Below are 22307 nucleotides of genomic sequence, written 5' to 3' on the forward strand. Positions count from 1 at the left end.
GTGGTCTTGCAAAATAACAAAAAAGAAAAAACCTGCAGTTTTAGAAGCCTATCTCAATCAGCAGCCGATGGAGTCTTCTTTTTTTCTTTAACCTAGGATGTAAGGATCTTGGACAAAGTAGCTTCAGACAAAGTAGCTTCGGACAAAATAGCTTCAGGACAAAGTAGCTTTAAGGCAAAGTAGCTTCAGGACAAAGTAGCTTCCAGGCAAAGTATCCTCCTAAGGAAAGTATCCTCTACTGTTAATAAAGGTCATGGCCGCAGCGCTCGGCCGAGCGCTGCGGCCATGACCTTTATTACTATTGGAGACTATTTTTCTTAGGAAGCTACTTTCTTAAATGTCCTGAAGCTACTTTGTCTGAAGCTACTTTGTCTGAAGCTACTTTGTCCGAAGATACTTTGTCCAAGATCCAGGACGTAATGGATGTAATAGTAAACAAAGTAAATTGAAGAATTAATGATACATTAAAACCGATTAATATCCGGTTCTCCGTTATAGGAAAAAAATCATGTATAGCATCGTATTACAGACCATTTTCCACTAATATTGAAATAAAAACGTCTACATTACAGTGCGATAAATAACTATAAAAATTTCAGCTGTTTAGTGTTATCTTGAATAGCTCCCGAGAAAATCCTGTCTCTATAATAGCTACAAATACAGAAAGAAATGCGGACCGAATGAGTTAGAGGTTAGTATACTATTTTACTCTAATTATTTTTTGTTGATTTGAAGAACTCCCCCCCCCCCCCATAAACAAGCATCTAAATGTCCAATAAACACTTAATAAAGTAGTGCTTCAAATAATTGGAGAAGAAATAAATATAGACACTTTTTAATTGAATGATATTATATGTAAATTGTTTGTTCAAAAAACTTATTTAATAGTTTGAATATTTTGCTTTAAAAACTTTAAAATTTCACACATATTAAAGATTCTTTTCCTTTCATCTATTATCACAAAATCCCTTAGAACGACCAGGAATTAAATTTTGATAATATTACAAAAAAAATTGAACATCGGACCATAAACACCAAAGATATGTCGAGATCAGTGAAATAGTTAAAATCAGCTGAAACGCTTTTTAAAAGCAGTCGGACATTGTTTACTTAAATGCGCTCCATAATGCTGGGAATATTGTCAGAGGTCTAGTTTTAATAGTAGCTGAGTAAATACCTTTTTACCCATAGCGTTACGGACGGACTTACTGACGAACTTACAGCCAGACTCAGTGAATTATAGAGTAGCTTCGCTACTAAAAAAGTAGAATCTTAGTTTAGATAAATTCTAAAGTTTTCAGATAGTAATTAGAAAAATTCTGCTACGTAAAATATGTAGAGTATATATTGGGGACAGAATTCTTTTTTTAAGAGTTAAACCGTCATTTTTCTCTCCCTCCCTCAATCATATATGCAGATGTTTAATGGCGAGTCAACTTTGTGTAATATATAAATTTAAAAAAAGATACTAAAATATTTTTTGGAAGGAGCAATTTGGTAATAAAACAATGATGTTAGAAAAGATTAAACAAATTTGCGTGTTGCATGTATTGCAAAAAATAAGCAAAAAAATGTCAATCTAATATTAATATCAGTTAAGGATATCCGGTAATCGAGATCCTAATGTACAAACACATATCATCCCGTTACTTTTCTCTCCTGTCAAATTTGATGTTTTTTGTTGTTACATGAACGTAAGACATTGTATGTATGTGATAATTGGAAATATTGGCCATAATGTTGTCGCAAATATCAAACTTTTAGCAAAAATCGTTTTTTTTGTAAACATGAACCATTCAAATTGTATAATGAATTAAGTGTCATAGTTTAGAAGGAAAAACATTAAAGAAAAGTTATTTATGGTATCGTATTATAGACAGCTTTTCGACGAATTATAAAATAAAAGTTTATAGAATTAAAAGCAGTTTCGTTAGCCCCGAGGGGCCAAAGGCCCGTGCTAACAAAATTGGTATTAATTTTCTAATTTTATTTTAATATTCGTGGAATAGTGTATTCAATTCGAAGCTATACATGATTTTTCAGTATGGCTGAGAATCCATACTGGAAATATCTTTCTAAGCTCCTTCCAAAAAAAAATTACCTTGATATAGACTTTTTATGTTTAATTTGTGTTTGGTATGGATTATAACTGCCTTGTTAAACAATTATTGTATGCATGGATGCTTTTAATCGAGCACGCATATGCACATTAAGCTTAGGGAAGAAGGGGGATTGGGCTATTCTCCAACGTTTTCCTATTCGTTGGCTTAACAACTTTGGTATTTAATATTGATTAGTGGGTTCATTCAGTATTCAAACGTTTCAACTAGTAACTGTAATTTATAGAAGGGGTAATTTTGTGTATCATCATTGGTGATGTACATAAATCTATCGGACATTGTCTTATAGCTTTAGATGCCTGGCAAATAAAGGTACTAAGAAAGAGAGGGAATGTCTGATTGAGCCAATAGGAGAATCGCATTGGAATTTACATTGGATCTCATTGGTTGAAATTATGTACACATTTTCCTACGAAGGCATGTTTTTTTTCATTTCATACATACATAAAAGTCAGCTGTTAACAGTATATTTTCTTAGTAGAAAGCTTTGCGGTATCAGAATTAATTGCCCAAAAATTTCGTTTACAATTTGAAAGCTTGAAACAAAGTTGGATTCTTAAAAAAAAAGTTAGGCTAGCAACTCGCTGGTGAGGCAAAATTATTTTTGTGAAAAATCCTCCAAAATCGAATAAAAAAATTTACAAAAATGAAATAAAATCTTAAGAGGGTTATTAACATATGATTTTGTTTAATTTTTTGTAGATTTTTAATGTGCTTTTGGATGATTTTTCACAAAAATAATTTTGCCTCACTATCGAATAGCGAGTCTATCATTTTTTAAGAATCCACATCAGCTTGAGTCGAAAGTAAACAATACTTTTGTCTGCTAGGAATGTTCTCTGATCTTCCTGTGTAAACTGCGAGCATTACAAATCAGCAGCCACGCTGCTGATCAAAAAATTTATTTCAAAAAATTTTTGGTCACTCTGTTTTAGAAATGTTGGCAACCCTGACGGGTTGTCAGCTGTCGTACATGAGGTACGGCAAGATGGCGGCTACTTCTAGTAGTGATTAGCATAGATCAATTCTATTCGGCGTAGGCTCTGCCAAATAAAGGACTAAAATTAAAATTGAGCTGTGCCGATAAATATTAGTGATATAAAAGAATGGTATATAGGTAAAATTTATTAAAATTTTTTAAATTTTGTTAAATATTATAAATAATTTCAGATACATATTTAAATTTTGATTATGACTCCCATTGAGGGAGCAGAGCTCAACGTCATGCGTCAATTTATTGACAAAAAGTTATTTCACGTGATAAGGGATTTGATTGGCCACTACCATTTTGCGGTAGGCGCCAAATACGACGCACAATTTATTCTCCAGACACTTTTTCCACGTGCCGATGAGCTTTGCTTCAGATTTGAAAGGCTTACACCGGGACCTTGGGATTCTTATATTGTTTATAAAACATTTTTTGGTGAATTCTGGGGTGATTTAGTGGATTTTGAAGCTGAAGTGAAACAAAATATCAATGAACTTATAAATTAACTAATATAATGTAAAAAATTTTCTGAATAAAATAGGTCTTGTTATTAAAATGATATAACAATTTCAGATAAGTTAAGTTAGAATAAGATGCGTAGGTTTCAGTACGAAAAGTTAATGAGGGAGTGGTTTTTCATTAAGATGAAACTCCGCGGTTTTAGATATGTGTTATTGGACTTTCATAAAGGGGCAGTTCACGTAGAATCTGATCTTGCCTATTTAATTCCATGTTATTTGGAAGATCTCAGAATACTGAGTAATTCGGTAAATTTTTTCAAACCTCACATCAAAGAAGGGGCGATACGCTGTAAAGTGTTCCTCCAGGAAATTTGGAGAAGAGTTAGGGCAATGGAAAAGGTTGTAGACTCTGTATTTGATCATTTTATTTAAGTCAATAATAGTTGTGTAAAGTTTAAATTATGTATGAATACATAAATAATTAAGATATATTCAAATAATTTCAAAATTCATACTAGGTACTTAATAATAAGTTTTAATGTCAAATAACACATGAACGGTCATATAAGAATATCGATATTTGAGATATATTAATTATTTATGTAAAGGATTCAATTTTAAATAATGTTTCTATCATGATTATGTTCATTAATATGTTTGTAAGGTGTAAATATTTTTCTATAATTAAGATTCAAGTATACTCGGTTTTTTAAAAATAAATGGTAACTTTAGACTAAAAATTAAAAGCAAAATTAAAATTTTCAAACAATAGATATTTTGACTTTACAAGTATGATTCATAAAAGAAAACTTTAATAAAAATAATTTCAAATTTCAAATGATTAATCCGATAATCAGGAAACAATTTCTTTCTTATAAAATAGTTTAACATTTTGAAAAATAATATGAATCTCTATAATTCTTTAGGAAATTTTGATAAAAGTTGACTGATTCTGAGATATTTTTTAATTCTGTAATATAAAGATTTAGTAATTTTGATAATTATCGTTTTGATAAAAAGTTGACTGATTCGAAGATATTTTAACGATATGTTATAATTTGTGATATAAAGATTTAATATTTTGATAATTTTATAGTATAAAAGTCTGATTTTTCATATTTTGATAAGAAAACTACTAAAATTCTAAAACAATTTCAGAATAAGACCTATAGAATGACTGAATTACGTAGGCAATTAATGATTAGTAAATATAGAGCATGCACGGACAGAATGTGTGTTCTAAAAGTGGTCCTTAAAAGCCACTACGACTTGGCTAGTGATCCAGATTTAGTGAATCACATTGATACCAAAGATATGTTGGGAAAGATGATTAAATCTTTCAATTTTCTTTGTTATGAACTAGACAATTGTCAGCCCAATGATGGGTCAAATTATACTCGTTTTAAGAGGAAAATGCAATATATAAATCATTATGTTGATCAGTTAAATTATCAACTAACCTATATTATCGAAGAGTCATTTAATTGAATTATGAATGAATTGTTTAAAGAATTGTTGAACCAGAAATATTTTATGTTTGTTATTTCCTTTTACCAATAGTAAAGAATTTTCCATTACAAAAACTTTAATGCAACTATTTTCTTTCAAAATTTGATCTTAACGATCGGAAAATGGGGGATAACACGGAGCCAAACAGTAAGAAAGCTGATGAGAATGATCATGAGAAAGGTAAAAATACATAGCCTATGGGTAGCATCAATCGTCAATTTAGTTTTCTTTTTGGAACAGCTTAGCTTTGCTATGCTTCAGAGTTTTGATCGGTGCTACCTAATAGGCAAATAGTTTATCTATCGATGTAGAATAAGTTAGAAATTAAGTTTTGATTAGCAGTGTCCTGCTCTGAAGGGATGATTGCGTTGAAGCAGGATAATCTGTTCCTGGCGGAGCTGGGTCCCAATCTCAAAGCGAAGCCAGGAACTGATCTTCCTGTGTAAACTGCGAGCATTACAAATCAGCAGCCACGCTGCTGATCAAAAAATTTATTTCAAAAAATTTTTGGTCACTCTGTTTTAGAAATGTTGGCAACCCTGACGGGTTGTCAGCTGTCGTACATGAGGTACGGCAAGATGGCGGCTACTTCTAGTAGTGATTAGCATAGATCAATTCTATTCGGCGTAGGCTCTGCCAAATAAAGGACTAAAATTGCCCACCCCCCCACCCGGGAGTAAAAAACAAGAATTGCAATCACACTGAAAGTAGCTTCTATTCTATACTACTAGATTTCATAACTTAATATTTAAAGAATGTGGGTATCAAGTCCCTCAATAAAGAAAATTTCATGATAATATGAATATTAAGCTTCATAAATGGAAAATATAATAGAATGGAAATGTAATTCCTTATATATGATTAGAAAAGGGTATAAAAGTCCCGTAAAGATTATATAAAAACCGTTGAATTGTTAGAGATGAAAATTGAAAGACTTTTCAATTAAAAATAACATGGTTCAAATTTTTTAGATACCATAACTGATCGGTTTGTCATTGAAAAACTCTCAGAGGAGGCATTTCAAACTAGAAAAGAAAAGGTATGTAAAAGATAGATTAGATGAAAAAAGATAGAATGAAATTAAAATGACTGGAAAATTGATATGAATATTGATAAAAGTAAAATGATAAGAAATAACATAAAAGACTTATAGACTAAGTTGTTTTAGAGATAAATAGATATAAAGGAAACTATAAAATTGATAAGTTTTCTAATTTAGATTGTTAGTGAGGCTACGATATGTAATGCCTATTCGATGACGAGTGACCGTCAAAAATTAGTCGCGTCGGCTAATTTTTTGATACAAGCAGAGATGACGTTGCTAGGACAACCTAAAGAGATAGCAACAGGTATGTTGAACTTGAAAAATGTAATATTAAAATATATTATTAAAGATAGACGATTATACTCGAATAAATGAGTTAAAAAACACAAAGTTAATATGAATGATAATATAGAATTATGATGATCTTTATAATAAACGATTAACGGATTAAATGAATTAAAATTAATATTGATAATATTAATATTTAGATGATGATGCTACGAAGGCTGCCAAGGAGTCACAACGGCAGGCGGTAAGAGGTCTTGTGTTACAAACACGAGACCAATACCGTCTGGCCTTGGCAGAATTTCAATTTGGTCCACAAGTGCGCCATCTGGTCCAGAATGATCATACTACGTTTAGTATGCTTGGATCTAAATTGACTAGGTAATAATTTGAATAATAAATGGATAGATATTTGACCAATATTTAAAAGGAAAGATGAAAATAAGAATAGAAAATGTCATTGAGGTTAGTTACATAGAAATTAGAAAGATAGATGCTACATGCATAAAATAGAATATTGAATAATATAAACCTAAAATATTTAGGACGTTACAGAACCATAAGATGAAGGCCCGGGGCGGAGCCCAGAGAGGCGGATATATCAACCGGGGCCGATACAACCCTGGTTATTCTGGATATAGAGGTCGTGGATATGGAAGGGTCAACAACCCGCCCCAGCAGGATCTATTAGCAATTCTTGCCTCGGCACTACAGCAAGTGCAACCGCAGCCGCTACCGAGTACGTCGGGAACGACAACCCTGCAAAGGACTAATATTGCAGCACAAAAGTAAGATGAATAATTATTTTAAAAAATTTTATTTTTGTCAACTATAAGAAATAGGATTATGAATATTCTAAATAAATCTTTTGAATTATATTTGGAACATAGAATTAAGATAACAATTTGACTAAAGAGAAAACCTTTACTTTTTATTATATACTAATTAAGATTATAAGATATTTTATGGGAAAATCTGTTAAATTCTTCGTAACACTATAACTTGTAAAACAAAGACTAATATTTTAAATGATTAATAAGAGGATATAAACATAGGTTCATAATAAAACATTATGATAGTTTAACTACAAGAATAAATATTTAGGATGACTAGTAAGTGTACCAGATGTAATGTTGTTGGACACTGGTATCGTGATAATGTCTGTAAGGATGCGGATATCATAGCGTTTGAGGCCCAGAGAGCCCAGCAAGGGCGGGTAGCAGCACTGACTTTACATCCTGGAAACAATAATAGAAGTAAGTCATATAGATAGATAGAATAAGATGTTTGTCTAGAAATTAAGATCTCAAAACATGGAATAAAAAGTAAGGTTACAAATATATTATAAATCTTAATATAAAAATTGCTGAACTTAAGATAAGATAAATTAAAATTTTTTAGATGAGTTCATCGAAATCGTCACGAAGTTAGGATGGGAAAATCCTAAGCTTACAGCAGATGAACTTGAAAAATTTCTTGATGAGAGGGGTCATTCTTTGCCGGAGGAGCCATTTTCCATACATTCAAATGCGAGCATTCACTTTATGCATGATATACTGCAACCAGGCCAGGATTTTATGGTTTTATGTTAATATTTGAAGTAAATAGATTAACTTAAGATAGTTTAATATTAGTAATTAAATTTACAACATAAAAATCATAAAAAATATTTTAAGATCAATGGGTTATGGAGTTACTAAGAGATGGCTTAAAACTAGATTTTGTTAAAAACCCTCCTTCTTCTTATGAAGAAGAAAATAATAAAAGTGCCCGTGAGCACATGACAGATTTGAGGGAGACTGTTAAAAAATGGCAGAATGAAGGGGCAGTCATAGAATTGGAGAACAAACCATTGTTTGTAAATCCATTATCAGTCTCAGTAGAGAAGGATGATTTCAATAATATTAAGAAGAAACGTCCTTGTATAGACGTTAGCAGGCACAGATCTTTAAAAATTGTAAATATTTATGGCAATAATTTCAATAAGGAGCTTAATTAACAAAATAACTTGGGTAAAATTAAAACTTTTATGACATTTTAATAAAGATCTGAAAATTTTAGATGTATCAATCAACATATCAATTCGCCAAAATCAAAACTAGAGACTCTTAGTGAAACAGAACATCAAATATTTAAAGATTGTTTTTTCACTAGTTTTGATTTGGCGAATTGTTATTTTCATGTGAGACTGCACCCTAACTATCGTAAATATTTCTCTTTTAAAATCATTGACGAGAAAGGCATAGAGAAATTCTATGTCTTTCTCGTTATGTGCTATGGCATAAGCATAGCTACTGAAGTGATTAATAAGTTAACAAAGCCAATTAAATCTCTTATACACATTTTGGGCATCATTTTTAGTATATACATAGGTAGGGAGAAATTTAATATTCCAAAAAATTGTTTTGAAGTTATAGTAATATCATATCAATATATATTAAATTACATAATTTATTATTGGAAATTAAATTTCGCAAAAAATTTAGACGATGGCAGAGTAATTGCAAAGTTCAAAGTAGAATGCGAGCAGAAATTAAGGATAGTGATAAGATTGTTCAATCAGGCAGGCTGGAATATTTCCTACAAAAAATCACATTTGATAGCTTCACAAAGTATAGTTTACCAAGGATTTATATCCGATTCTATTAGAATGCAGTATTTCACATCGAGTGATAAACAAACTAAATATCTAAATTCATTGAGAAATATGTTGGCTGAACACAATCATGAAGGCTCTATTCCAGCTAAAATGGCTGCTAGTGTGCTAGGTAAAATTCAAAGCCTTAAGAAATCACATGGTGCCATCGTGGCGGTAATCCCTCGTAATACCTACAATGAGTTAGGTCGTCAAGTGATTTTATATGGCTGGAACACTAAAGTGACTTTTGTTAGGGGAATACCTGAGATGGAGTTTTTTCTCCATAACTTGGACAAATTTAATGGTAAAGCTATAAGTAATGCCCGTATAGGAGCTATGACAGTGACACAGCAAGAAGTTATAAAAATGGTTAATAATATTAAGGACACAGCTATACCTATTCCTAACCTGTTATTGACAGATGCTTCTGACAAAAGGGCATTTTCCCTTTTTCATGGGGAAATTGTAGAGTTACAAAACTATGAATTTGATAGTAATGAACAACAATTAAGCTCAGGTCATAGAGAGCTTTTAGCTCTAGTGAGTTTTTTACAGTATAATATTTCAATAGATAGGAAATTTCAGTTCCCCATTATTTACTGGGAAACAGATTCCCAATTATGTTATTATTTTCTCCATCATGGCAGTAAAAACTATAATACACAACAGAGTTTAATTAAGGTTAAGCAAATGGAGATTCAACTGGGCATAACGGTCATCCCAATTTGGACCCGTAGGTCACATTGCCGTATGTTATTGGCAGATGAGGGTTCTAGGTTCTCCTCTGATACCGATTTATGGGGTATACCCCGTTTTATGATTAATTCTATTTTCTTATATTTCAATTGTGAACCCACTGTGGATGGATTTGCAAATCATTCAAACAGAATTTGTACAAAATATATTTCCAAATTCTTAGATAATGATAATTTAGCCATAGACTTCTTTTCTCATACCCCTAATGAAAGTGAAATTTACTACTTATGCCCTCCAGTAGCAAAAATTGGACGTACTATAAGGAAAATAGAATCCACAGTGGGGCCGTTATTCATTTTGGTATGTCCTATGTGGACATCGGCTTCTTGGTGGCCGTTGTTACACAATGGAAAATCTTACCACGAGCTCATTAGAGCAATATATATTTTTGATTGTAAACCTGTTTTATATCACAATTTGGAAGTTGATAATATTTTCAAAAAATCTATGAAATTCATTGCTTGTCTAATGCATCATTAATAACTATGATCAAAATTATAATAACCAGATTTTAGTTGATAAAATAATAAATTCTCATTATAAATATTTATAATATATAAAAATAATATCAACTATAATCAATGATAATAGTGATTATAGTTAATAAGATGATAAAATATTGTTATTTGTTAAATGTATGAATATGAGCCTAGTCTATACAATATAACCTAGTTATATATATATGAATATTCAAACAGTTAATGCTATTCACACAGTTTTTATATAATCTTTATTTATTTTCAAATAGTAAAATGTCAGAACGACTGATTCTAACGGTGGAAAATGAGGTGGAAATTGAGACTCAGGATGATCTAAGAGAGGGAATGGAGGATCTGCAGCTCCAAGCAGCGGAAAATGGAGTCGGTACCCTAATAGGTAAAAATATGATAGAGAGGAAAATATGATAAATAGAAGATCTTAAATGGATAGATAAGATAGCAAAATATATGAATAAATAAAATTATGAGGGATTTCAGTAAATATTAAAACGGTACATAATAAATGAGTCTGATACTTAAATATTATAGGAGCTCGTAGATTCCAGCCACATGGGATTGACGTATCACAGATAGAGGGTGTTGGAGAAATAATAGAGGACAGACCACAATATTATGACGCCTTCCGCACAATCTTCTCAGGACACCTGGCACAATCAACTCATCTGGCCTATGATTGGATTCTTGGACCGTTTAGGATATTTTGCCACGCGAATGGTAAGATTTAGAATTCATTAATAAGCTAGATAAAACACAGATAAATGCATGAAATTCAAATCTAAATGTAGGATTTATTTTGAGTAGATAAAATAGGATTAAAGGGTTTTATTTAACGAACGATAAAAAACTACTTTAAAGATCTTAATTCGGTAATATAATAAGACATTCAAGAAATTAACTTATATGAATGGATGTTAAAATCTACGTATTTTAGACTTTGAATACCCACTGTTCTCGAGTCGAGCAGCACTACAATTCCTGGGATGGTCAGTGTTACAGGAGAAGGGCTTCTCCTGGTTCAAGAAGATGAAGCCAGCCTTGGCGAGCCTGGAGACGTCACTAGGGAGATCTGAGAGTCAAATACCTCCTACAATTTCGGCTGGGTGCTCTGCCATGATGCGCAAGTTGGCCGCTAAAAAAGTAAGATATTAAAATTAATAACTTAATTTTACGAATATAATAACTAAACATTTGAATATCTCTATTGTTTTGTGTTTTATGCCGACTGATAATTCACACTTAATCGTGTTCTAACTAGACGTTTAATTATTCTTATTATTCTCTTGTGTTTTATGCCGATAAATATATCGGACTTAATCGTGTTCTAACTAGATATTTGAATAACTCTATTTTCTGGTATTTTATGCCGGTAAATAATTCATACTTAATCATGTTCTAACTAGACGTTTAATTATTCTGATTATTCTCTTGTGTTTTATGCCAATAGATATATCGTACTCAATCATGTCCTAACTAGACATTAAATAACATATGATTAACAATATTAAATTAATTCAGCCTCCACCGAAGAAATGTGTTCCTTTCGGAGAACCTGAATTGAGGACTTTAATCAATGCAATTGTGTGGGAACCAAAAGCGAGAGGACAGAATCCTTCCCCAACGGAGTTTCGGGCATTGTTGAGGATTGTGACATACTTCTTCACATGGAGCAGGTGAATAAAAAATTAGATAGATTAAGGATTGACTTATAAAACGGAACAAATTAACATTATCTTAAGACATTAGGAAAATAATAAAATATTTTATTAGATATTCCGATTACAGTCTTCTCACAGAAGCCGATATTGAAGACAGAGGAGATCATATCCGAATTAATTTTGTCCGTACAAAACAGGACCAGTTCTATCAAGGCACAAAGTCCTATTTGCCCCTAGTAGGGGGAAAGTTTTGCCCTGTAACTTTATATAGATTGTATGCACAACAATTTCACTTTAATTTTGGTCCTCAAGGCAGTAGAATGAAATATTTAAATTTTATGGTCTATAATTGTAATGGGATAATAAAACCCAAGTATCATAAGTCTTTAAGCTATGGAGCTGCCATGAATGGCATGAAGGAGATTCTAGCAAAGTATGGCATTAGAAAAGCCTATACTGAGAACTCCTTCAAGGCGGGGGGAGTTACCGCTTACATTGAAAACGGTAACTCCCTGGAGGCCACCATGATCCATGGCAGATGGCGTGGCCTCCAGACACCCCTGTATTACTTGAGGGGGACAGATCAGTATAGGCTTAATCTAGCCCGTAACATTCCTAAGATTTCTGACGCTCAATTTGAAATTTAAAAACAAATTTACGAACTCAAGCAAAATATTTTAAAAATCATTTTAAACATATTTTATAAATGGATTTTATATGAGATTTTATATAATATATATGAATATTAATTGTAAAACTTTATTTGGAATTTCCAGTGCAATTTAATAGATAAAGCATGATAATAAAGTCTTTTCATTTCTTCACAATACTAAAACTCACAAAATAAAAATTAATATTTTAGAAGCAACAAAAAATATTCATGCTTTATTTATTAAAACACGAAAAGAAATTTCAAATAAAACACATTTATTCTACTTTCAGAATAAAAAATGACTGAAATCGTTAAGATTAAAATGTTATCAACGGATGCGAAATGTCCAAAGAGAGCATCCTCCATGGCGGCGGGATATGATGTGTACTCAGCCAGGGATGTAACAATCCAACCCGGATGTAGGGAAATGGTATGGACTGACTTAATGATGGAGATTCCACCAGGAATGTATGGGAGGATAGCCCCGAGGTCAGGATTCGCATATCTTAATGCTATAGATGTCTTCCAGGGAATAATTGATCCCGACTTCAGAGGAAATATAGGAATTTTGGTCATAAATAATGGGAATGATCCTTTTATAATAAATAAAAATATGAGGATATGCCAAATTGTATTTGAGCGTATAGCGATACCTGATCTGGAGGTCACACAAGAGTTGGGGATCACACTGAGAGGAAATGGTGGATTTGGCTCAACTGGAAACTAATTAAAATATTGTGATACTCTTTTAAAACTGTAAAAAATATGTGTAAACTTATAATATCAACATATTAAATGGCCTATATCCATTTCAGACTAAAAATGGTTTCGGAACAATGTGTTGAGATGTTGCAGAATATATCTTTGGATGAGGAAGACTTGGACGAAAACATAGGTAAAAAATAAATACATAATATATGTGGACAGACTTAATACTGACATAGAATAAAGGTCTTTCGAATAAATAACTTTCTGATAAAATAAGAATATCAATATAAAGATCAAGAATTTATTAATTGCAATAAAAGTAATATTAAACTTTTGAGAGACTAATATTTCTAAAAAATTGTGGAATATTAAACTGAATTAACATTCATTATACTTTAGAACTGGATGAAACCAGGTTGCCGTTATACTTGGAAATATGGAGAGTACAAAGACGCACCATGGCGGCGATGGAGACTAAGTTCTTCAAACATTATGACAATGAGGATGATATGGGACAACTACAATTTCAACAATGGAGACAAAAGATGGATACTATCACAAAGATAATGTGGGACATACACATCCATGTACCAACGGTGGGGATGAATCGGTCTTACGTTATTGAGATATTAAAACGTAACCATCAGGAGATCTTCAAATTTCGAGAAATATGTAAAAATGATGGAATTAATTTGTAAATGTAATATATTATGAATTGTTACATTAACTGTTAAAATAATAAACATTCATCTCACGAATTAATATGTTTCACTAATGATTTCAGATAAAACAATTTTTTAGAAATATAAATCTTTACTAAATCCTAATAACGACACGATTACACACAGCTAATACAATCGCCAATATGCAGTGCAACGCTTTGCTATGCTTCAGAGTTTTGATCGGTGCTACCTAATAGGCAAATAGTTTATCTATCGATGTAGAATAAGTTAGAAATTAAGTTTTGATTAGCAGTGTCCTGCTCTGAAGGGATGATTGCGTTGAAGCAGGATAATCTGTTCCTGGCGGAGCTGGGTCCCAATCTCAAAGCGAAGCCAGGAACTCTTAGATTTGACGAAAAAAGGGTTCAGAATATTCTTCTACTCTTCTATTTCTATTGCCTGGCATTAAACATGATAACCCCAATACCCCCCCCCAAAAAAAAAAAAAAATTAGATTGATCTTAATTAACCCAAAAATTTGGATTGATTATCACCCCCTAAAATACCTTAAAACATCCGGAGATAAAAAACTTTAGATTGTTGTTGTCAAAAAGGAACATTTGTTAAAAAGTAAGTAGTAAGACCAACGAAACCCAACCCTCTTGTTTTTCTATAATAAGTTTCTAGCCATGCGGCGTATCTAACCTAGCAGTGCTCTATTATTGTAGGGAGTTCCCTGTAGACCACTTTGCTACCCTAACCATACAAAAATTAAGCATTCCCAAAACTTTGTTTTCAACTATGAGAGAATCTGCCCCAGGCAAGGTAAGCAAACAACCTCCCACGAAAGCATCCAAAATCTTCTGGGAGGAAAATACGCGCCATGAGAAATTGTTAATGGTGCACAGATTATAGGCCAAATAATTGACATGGGAGGTCAAAATTATACTTTTTCAGAGGAGGGGGGGTGGTTTGCTTGGGATGTAGGAGGGTCAGGGGATTAAGGAATGTTTTTGAGCCGGGAAAAGGAGGGCCGGGAATCTACAGGGGAAAAAGGAATAGGTAAATAGAAGAAATGAAATCATAAAATGATTTTCCAGTATCGTCTAAAAATTGTTAAATATCAGCTTGGTTAGAACCGGTTCTTAGCCAGACTTTAAAATTTTGTATAGTATCGTATTAAACACAATTTCCCACGAAAATTAACATAAAACCATAAATTTAATACCCCATAAGGGCTAACAAGATGTCTAAGAGATGTCTAAACTACGATGCGATGAACAACTATTAATATTTTGACATATTTTGTCAATAAACCGATGCATATGACAATTTTTAAATATCTTTTTAACTGATTTTGTAAATTTATTGTTCCATTTTTAAATTAATAACCATACAAGAAAGTCAAATTATTTCGCATATGGACCACAAACAATCTTTGTGAAAAAATGTATTGTTTCATTTTTGTTAGTTTAGGTTAGAAAGTTATCTTTTGTAATTAAAAAATAAGTTGAAGTTTTTTTTTATTTAATGTCTTTTTTAAAATCTATTTTGTTTAATTTTTCTATTCTTTTATCCCTGAATAGTTGTGGAGGCGAGAGATAGAGAGTGAGAAAAAGGATGTTAAAATTATATGCTTACATTTCAAACTTTGAGGAAACAAAATAATTATAACTATTGGGTATCCTGTTGTTATTACAACAGGTCAAAGGATAGTCTGCAATTTAAGTTTATTAACATCTACTATAACAGATTAAATAGCAGCTGCGCTCCTAGCATCTAGAATCTCTGTATTGAAAGGAGTAAGTAAAATAAAAAAATTGCTCAAAACTAAAATTATATATAAAAATTAAATAGCCTAAAACCATCCAGGAACCCATAAGAAGCTTTTATATAATTGAGAACACAATCGTTTTAGAAGTTATCAAAATCTTAAGCTACAGAAAAAAATCTCTGGGAAAGTTATTAGCAACTTATATATAATTAAAAGACAATCCTTTGATATCTTGGACTTTGGGTAAAATTTGTTTTTTTTTAATTTAAACAAGTTTTGGTTATTTTAACAAATCGGGTTCTCATTATAAAGGTTGAATAGAAAGAAATCTTTGTATTGGTATTGGGCATGATTTAGGCTTTTTTTTCTGGGGGAAAGCTCTCTGTAAGTATCTCCAGTTTTTATTTTTACCATTAAAAAAAATCACAACTGTAGGTAGAGTCAAAGCCAGAAGATCAAAACATTGGCGTGCACATTATTTTGCCAGAGGGTGCATCCCTTAAGGTGGTTGTAAAAGGATAAGACAGGCATTCTTAATTACAATTTTAAGGAGGGCGTTTACAGCACTCTACGAGTCTATACCCTAAACAGTATATAAAAATAATCTTTGGAATGTCCTTTTATTTCTCAATAGTTAAAAGTATTTTGATGTAGCCATAGCTTTATCTATAACTAATGATAATAATAATAATGATGCCATGTTTATGTTTATCCACAAAATAAAATCATTAACCAACCCCCCAATTTGATTTGTTTTGGAAAAATTGTCTGTATGTTTGTAATTCAAATATACTTATTACTTACAGGTTTATAAATATCATAGTTTTTTACTTAAAATTGTTCTAAAAATAATTGTTTTACCTTTACTTCATAGGCTACTAGTAGCTACGCCCCTAGAGACATCTAGGGGCACTTGAGGTGGGCGGTGGGATCGATCTTCCCCCATATTTTTGACTGTAGTTTTTTTTAATTCCACTTTGGAGTCTGGTGGTGGTACCCTTTCCAAATATAGTATGTCCCTTTTCTACCTGAGAAAATCCGTGCAACTAAAATTTGCAGATATAACTTAATAGCATTGATATATAAATACTTGGATGTTGCACCAGATTTTCATGTACTCCAATATTTGATACTCCCAGCTGGCTGAAAAAACTATACCCCCAATCTATTCCCTTCACATTATCCAATCCCCCCCCCCCCCCCCCCGCCCTAATGGATGAGGTCCATATAAGCAACCTAAATTGATGACAAGATTTCCCTTGGCAATATATCCACGTTTTCTATATCCATTGTTAATAGTATCTGTATTGGTGACGTTAAACTTCAAGATTGAAATAGGTCGTGGTTTAGAAACAGCATGAAAAAGTTGAAACATTTTTAAATAGTTTAAGATATATATAAAAATCCAAGATGTTTTGAATATCTTAATTATCTTGAAAGTCATATATGTATGTAAATAAATCGTAAAATTGAAAGCCACAAACTTATGTACAAATTTTTTCAGACTTACAAATTGATGTTCTGCTTACTAAGTTCTGGCAATCTACGAGAGTTATTGTCCGTTAGTCCTTCTCTGATTGAAGGCTTCGCTTTTATGGATGTTGTCATCTTTGTTTATCTATCTGGAATTACATAAACCTTTCTACAAATCCGCAGCTTTTTGTAAAAATTTTGCATCTTTTTTTTATGAAGCTAGGCATATGATGTTCAGGTTAACAATAAATGCTCTCCAATTGCCACGCCCTGAAAGAGAAATTATACTTTTTAGCAAGTTGTGAATGGGAAAAGGAAATCAGTTCTGAGCTTTCTGTTGCTTTTTTTCATCAGTTTTGAAATAAAGCTATTGGATGATATGTAAAATAATCAAAAAATTGTTTGGAGATGCGTGAAGCGCGCAAAAAAAAATAAAATACATTTGGATTTTGGACTATTTAGTATATGTTTATATGTTTATCGTATACTTCATAAAATATTACCTTAAAATTTATATAACATGAACACTAAATTTTCTAATCTTTCTATGTAATACTGTATCGCTAGTATTCATAAAAATTATTGAAATTTTGAATCTACAACATCCAGAATTTTGATAGTTCAGAACTAAATTCATCAATTTATTTTCTATGATTATTTAAAATCATAACAAGAGATTTTTACGGTAAATCATCACTTTCAAACTAAAAAACAGTTAAATAAATGGATATACTATTACTTGAATGTCACACCAGATTTTCATGTTCTCTAATAAAGTAAAGCTCGCAGCAAGCTAAAATAATGAAACTCCCCCATCCACAACTTTAACACATCCCCAGCCCTTTTACTTAATGAAAGAATTGACCAATAAATGAGTTCCATGTTAGCAAGCTAAATTGACGACAATTTTTCCTCTGTCATAATATCCATTGTTAAATAGAACTACTAATATCACAATAGCCGTAAATATTGATGATTTTTTTAGTGCTCACATAATATAAGAGCATTGCTTTATTACAATAGCCATGCAATATCATTTTAGCCATCTATCAAAATACAGGGATCTAAAAGTATATGTCAATGGTCGATAAATTAATGTATATCCTAAATAATAAAACACCAAATTACTTCTTCTGTAGATTAAAATTAGTTGTTGGAACGTTTGGACACTCAACGTATAAGTCCCCAAAGTTGTTAATACAACGAATAAAAAAAAGTTATTATAAAACTTTGGAGACTAGTGTAATAAACAACAATAGCTAGAAATCTTAATTTTAAGCAACTTTGACAAGGTTTCGTTTTATTGTTTTCAAAAGCTTGAATTTTTGAGAATACAATATTATCTACTAGCGGCTACGCACCTAGAGGCCTCTAGTGGCACTTTAAATGTTTGTTTTTTTGGTTCATGTCTCTACGATACCTATCTATGTTACTTTCAAATCTCTACGATACCTAGCTATGTTGCGTAAAAAAAATTGAGGGTGGTGGTACCCCTTCCCAAAATAGTTATAAACCTTCCCGGGACCTATGAGAAGCTACCCTGTTAAGAAGAACCCGATCGATTCAGCGGTTACCGAGATCATTCGGTACAAACAAACAGACACAGAGACAAACCCACATCCTGTTACTTTATTATAAGGACTATAATTTTAGCGGTAATGTAAATTGCTGCTATTAATATCTAATTATAAACCCAAGCAAAGATTAATTCAATAATTGTAATCTTTTTGCGTAAGCAAAAAGATTATAATTATAATCTTTGCTTAGAAAAATGGCGCGAGGTGGGGGTTAGAGGGGGCAAAAATCGCCGACCGGCGATTTTCAACGGCGCGTAGCGACGTCGTGCTTCATCCGATTCCGGATTTTTTTTTTCATGGACCTCAGTAATATCTAGACTTAGATTGGGCAAAAGGTCCCGTGAGATTATCTCAAACCGTTTGGGCGTGGCGGAGGAAAAACCGCAAAAAAATGACCTAAAAAATGACCGGACTTCCATTTCGGAGAAAAAATCCATCAAAAAAACATGTTTTCGTTTTAGCCCACAAAGAATAACTTTTTTTGTGTAAGAGATAATGACATGGGACCTTCGCAGGGTGAAAATTTGGCATCCCAGGCCTCCTAAAGTTTTGGTTTGATGACCCTGGGGTGACGGGTTCAGTGCCCCCCAACCCCACGAAGTGGGCATACTTTTGAAAATCACGTTTTTTCAGTTTTTCCCCTTTAAGGGGGAGAAAGAGTCGTTTTATCGACTTCAAGCATCTCTTTGATCTTAAAGAACTTTTTGAGGCGGACATTTCTTTACTCATGTTGGATTCGCCTCCGGCGAACCGTTTCGCCGTTATTCGCCGCCGAAGGCGTGATTTTCGGCGATTTTTGCCGTTGCCGAGGTTTTAATGGACTTTTCGGGGGGGAAGGAGTTGTCCAATCAAGTTCATGCTGAAATACTTTTATTTAGGCAATTGCATTGGCTAAATTTCATGTGAAGTAAAAATTTTTGTACCTCCAACTGGTTTTGCTCCAGCTGAATTTCAATTTTGCGCGTTTTTAAAATTTTTGTCAAAAAAACCGGTTTTACCCTAAAAAAGGTAGGAAGGAGTCGTTTTAGAGACTTCAAACATCTCTTTGGAGTTGAAGAACTCATAGAGGCGGACATTTCTTTACTTATGTTGGATTTGCCTCCGGCGATCCGTTTGGCCGTTATTCGTCGCCGAAGGCGTTATTTTCGGCGATTTTTGCCGTTTCCGAGGTTGTAATGGACATTTCGGGGGGAAAGGAGTTGTCCAATCAAGTTCTTGCTGAAGTACATTTTTGTAGGCAATTGCATTGGCTAAATTTCATGTAAAGTAAAAATTTTTGTATGTCAAATCGGTTTTGCTCCAGCTGAATTTCAAATTTGGGCGATTTTTTAATTTTTAATATTTTTCCTATTTTAACTGTATTTTCTTGTTTGAATGAATTTGAATCACTATAAATCATTGTTATTTTCATGATTAAATGTTATTTTGCCCTGCTACAGGCTGCCGCAGGCTGCCTTTACTTAAAATTTGGCTATAATTATATTGTTTTCATTACTTTTGATTCCTTTTGATCACTTTTGATTGCTTTTGTTACATTATGCCCGCACCAACGGACCTACGCATACTGACGAATAGGAAAATCTTTGCTGTGCGGGCCGAAAATTACAACGTCATAATTCCATCGGACCTATACTTTTTCTCGACCCAAGCAAAGATTGATTCAATAATTGTAATCTTTTTGCGTAAGCAAAAAGATTATAATTATAATCTTTGCTCAGAAAAATGGCGCGAGGTGGGGGTTAGAGGGGGCAAAAATCGCCGACCGGCGATTTTCAACGGCGCGTAGCGACGCCGTGCTTCATCCGATTTGGGATTTTTTTTTTCATGGACCTCAGTAATATCTAGACTTAGATTGGGCAAAAGGTCCCGTGAGATTATCTCAAACCGTTTGGGCGTGGCGGAGGAAAAACCGCGAAAAAATGGCCTAAAAATTTGCATCCGTGCAAATTTGTCACGAAAATCCATCAAAAAAACACGTTTTCGTTTTAGCCCACGAAGAATAACTTTTTTTGTGTAAGAGATAATGACACGGGACTTTCGCAGGGTGAGAATTTGGCATCCCAGGCCTCCTAAACTTTATATTTGGTGACCCTGGGGTGACGGGTTCAGTGCCCCACAACCCCACGAAGTGGGCATACTTTTGAAAATCGCGTTTTTTCAGTTTTTCCCCCTTAAGGGGGGGAAGGAGTCGTTTTATCGACTTCAAGCATCTCTATGATATTGAAGAACTTTTTGAGGCGGACATTTCTTTACTTATGTTGGATTCGCCTCCGGCGAACCGTTTGGCCGTTATTCGCCGCCGAAGGCGTGATTTTCGGCGATTTTTTCCGTTTCCGAGGTTTTAATGGACATTTAAGGGGGGAAGGGGTTGTCCAATCAAGTTCTTGCTGAAATACTTTTTTGTAGGCAATTGTATTAGCTAAATTTCATGTAAAGTAAAATTTTTTGTACGCCCAACCGATTTTGCTTCAGCTGAATTTCAATTTTGCGCGTTTTTATAATTTTTGTCAAAAAAACCGGTTTTACCCTAAAAAGGGTAGGAAGGAGTCGTTTAAGAGACATCAAACATCTCTTTGGAGTTGAAAAACTTTTTGAGGCAGACATTTCTTTACTTATGTTGGATTCGCCTCCGGCGAACCGTTTGGCCGTTCTTTGCCGCCGAAGGCGTGATTTTCGGCGATTTTTGCCGTTCCCGAGGTTGTAATGGACATTTCTGGGGGAAAGGAGTTGTCCAATCAAGTTCTTGCTGAAATACTTTTTTGTAGGCTATTGCATTGGCTAAATTTTATGTGAAGTAAAATTTTTTGTACCTCCAACCAGTTTTGCTCCAGCTGAATTTTAATTTTGGACGATTTTTTAATTTTTAATATTTTTCTAATTCTATCTATAATTTCTTGTTTGAATCCATTGAAATGACTATAAATCAATGTTATTTTTATGATTAAATGTTATTTTGCCCTGCTACAGGCTGCCTTTTTATCTCACGCGCGCACCAACGGACTGGAAAATCTTTGCTGTGCGGGCCGAAAAAGAAAACACTTTCCATCGGACCTATACTTTTTCTCGACCCAAGCAAAGATTAATCCAATAATTGTAATCTTTTTGCTGAAAGCAAAAAGATTATAATTATAATCTTTGCTTAGAAAAATGGCGCGAGGTGGGGGTTAGAGGGGGCAAAAATCGCCGACTAGCAAACTTTGACGGCGCGCAGCGACGTCGTGCTTCATCCGATTTGAGATTTTTTTTTTCATGGGCCTCAGTAATAACCAGACTTAGATTGGGCAAAAGGTCCCGTGAGATTATCTCAAACCGTTTGGGCGTGGCGGAGGAAAAACCGCGAAAAAATGGCCTAAAAATTTGCATCCGTGCAAAATCACCGAAAAAATCCATCAAAAAAACACGTTTTCGTTTTAGCCCACAAAGAATAACTTTTTTCGTGTAAGAGATAATGACACGGGACTTTCGCATAGCGAAAATTCAGCATCCCAGCATCCCTAAACTTTA

The 22307-nt window shown here is 33.1% G+C and overlaps 2 protein-coding genes and 1 pseudogene across 2 annotated transcripts; all 3 read left to right on the forward strand.

The window, feature by feature from the left end:
• Positions 1 to 4605: 4605 nt before the first annotated feature.
• Positions 4606 to 9386, forward strand: LOC145333160 (uncharacterized). Its single transcript, XM_080178311.1, has 7 exons — positions 4606 to 5258; positions 6050 to 6117; positions 6298 to 6427; positions 6612 to 6789; positions 6954 to 7196; positions 7513 to 7664; positions 7810 to 9386. Exons 1-7 carry the CDS (start codon positions 5201 to 5203, stop codon positions 7998 to 8000), a joined length of 1020 nt encoding a protein of 339 aa, XP_080034437.1. The 5' UTR covers positions 4606 to 5200; the 3' UTR covers positions 8001 to 9386.
• A 151-nt stretch (positions 9387 to 9537) lies between these two features.
• Positions 9538 to 14075, forward strand: LOC145333159 (uncharacterized). The gene is made up of 6 exons (XM_080178310.1): positions 9538 to 10678; positions 10831 to 11016; positions 11234 to 11439; positions 11818 to 11972; positions 12070 to 13504; positions 13717 to 14075. The coding sequence occupies exons 1-5, from the start codon at positions 10504 to 10506 to the stop codon at positions 12602 to 12604; spliced, it is 1257 nt and encodes a 418-aa protein (XP_080034436.1). The 5' UTR covers positions 9538 to 10503; the 3' UTR covers positions 12605 to 13504; positions 13717 to 14075.
• Positions 12932 to 13336, forward strand: LOC145333345 (deoxyuridine 5'-triphosphate nucleotidohydrolase pseudogene; annotated as a pseudogene).
• Positions 14076 to 22307: the final 8232 nt, after the last annotated feature.

Source organism: Acartia tonsa, chromosome 12, assembly GCF_053477335.1.
Source record: "Acartia tonsa isolate MP-2025a chromosome 12, ASM5347733v1, whole genome shotgun sequence".
Taxonomy (NCBI): domain Eukaryota; kingdom Metazoa; phylum Arthropoda; class Copepoda; order Calanoida; family Acartiidae; genus Acartia; species Acartia tonsa.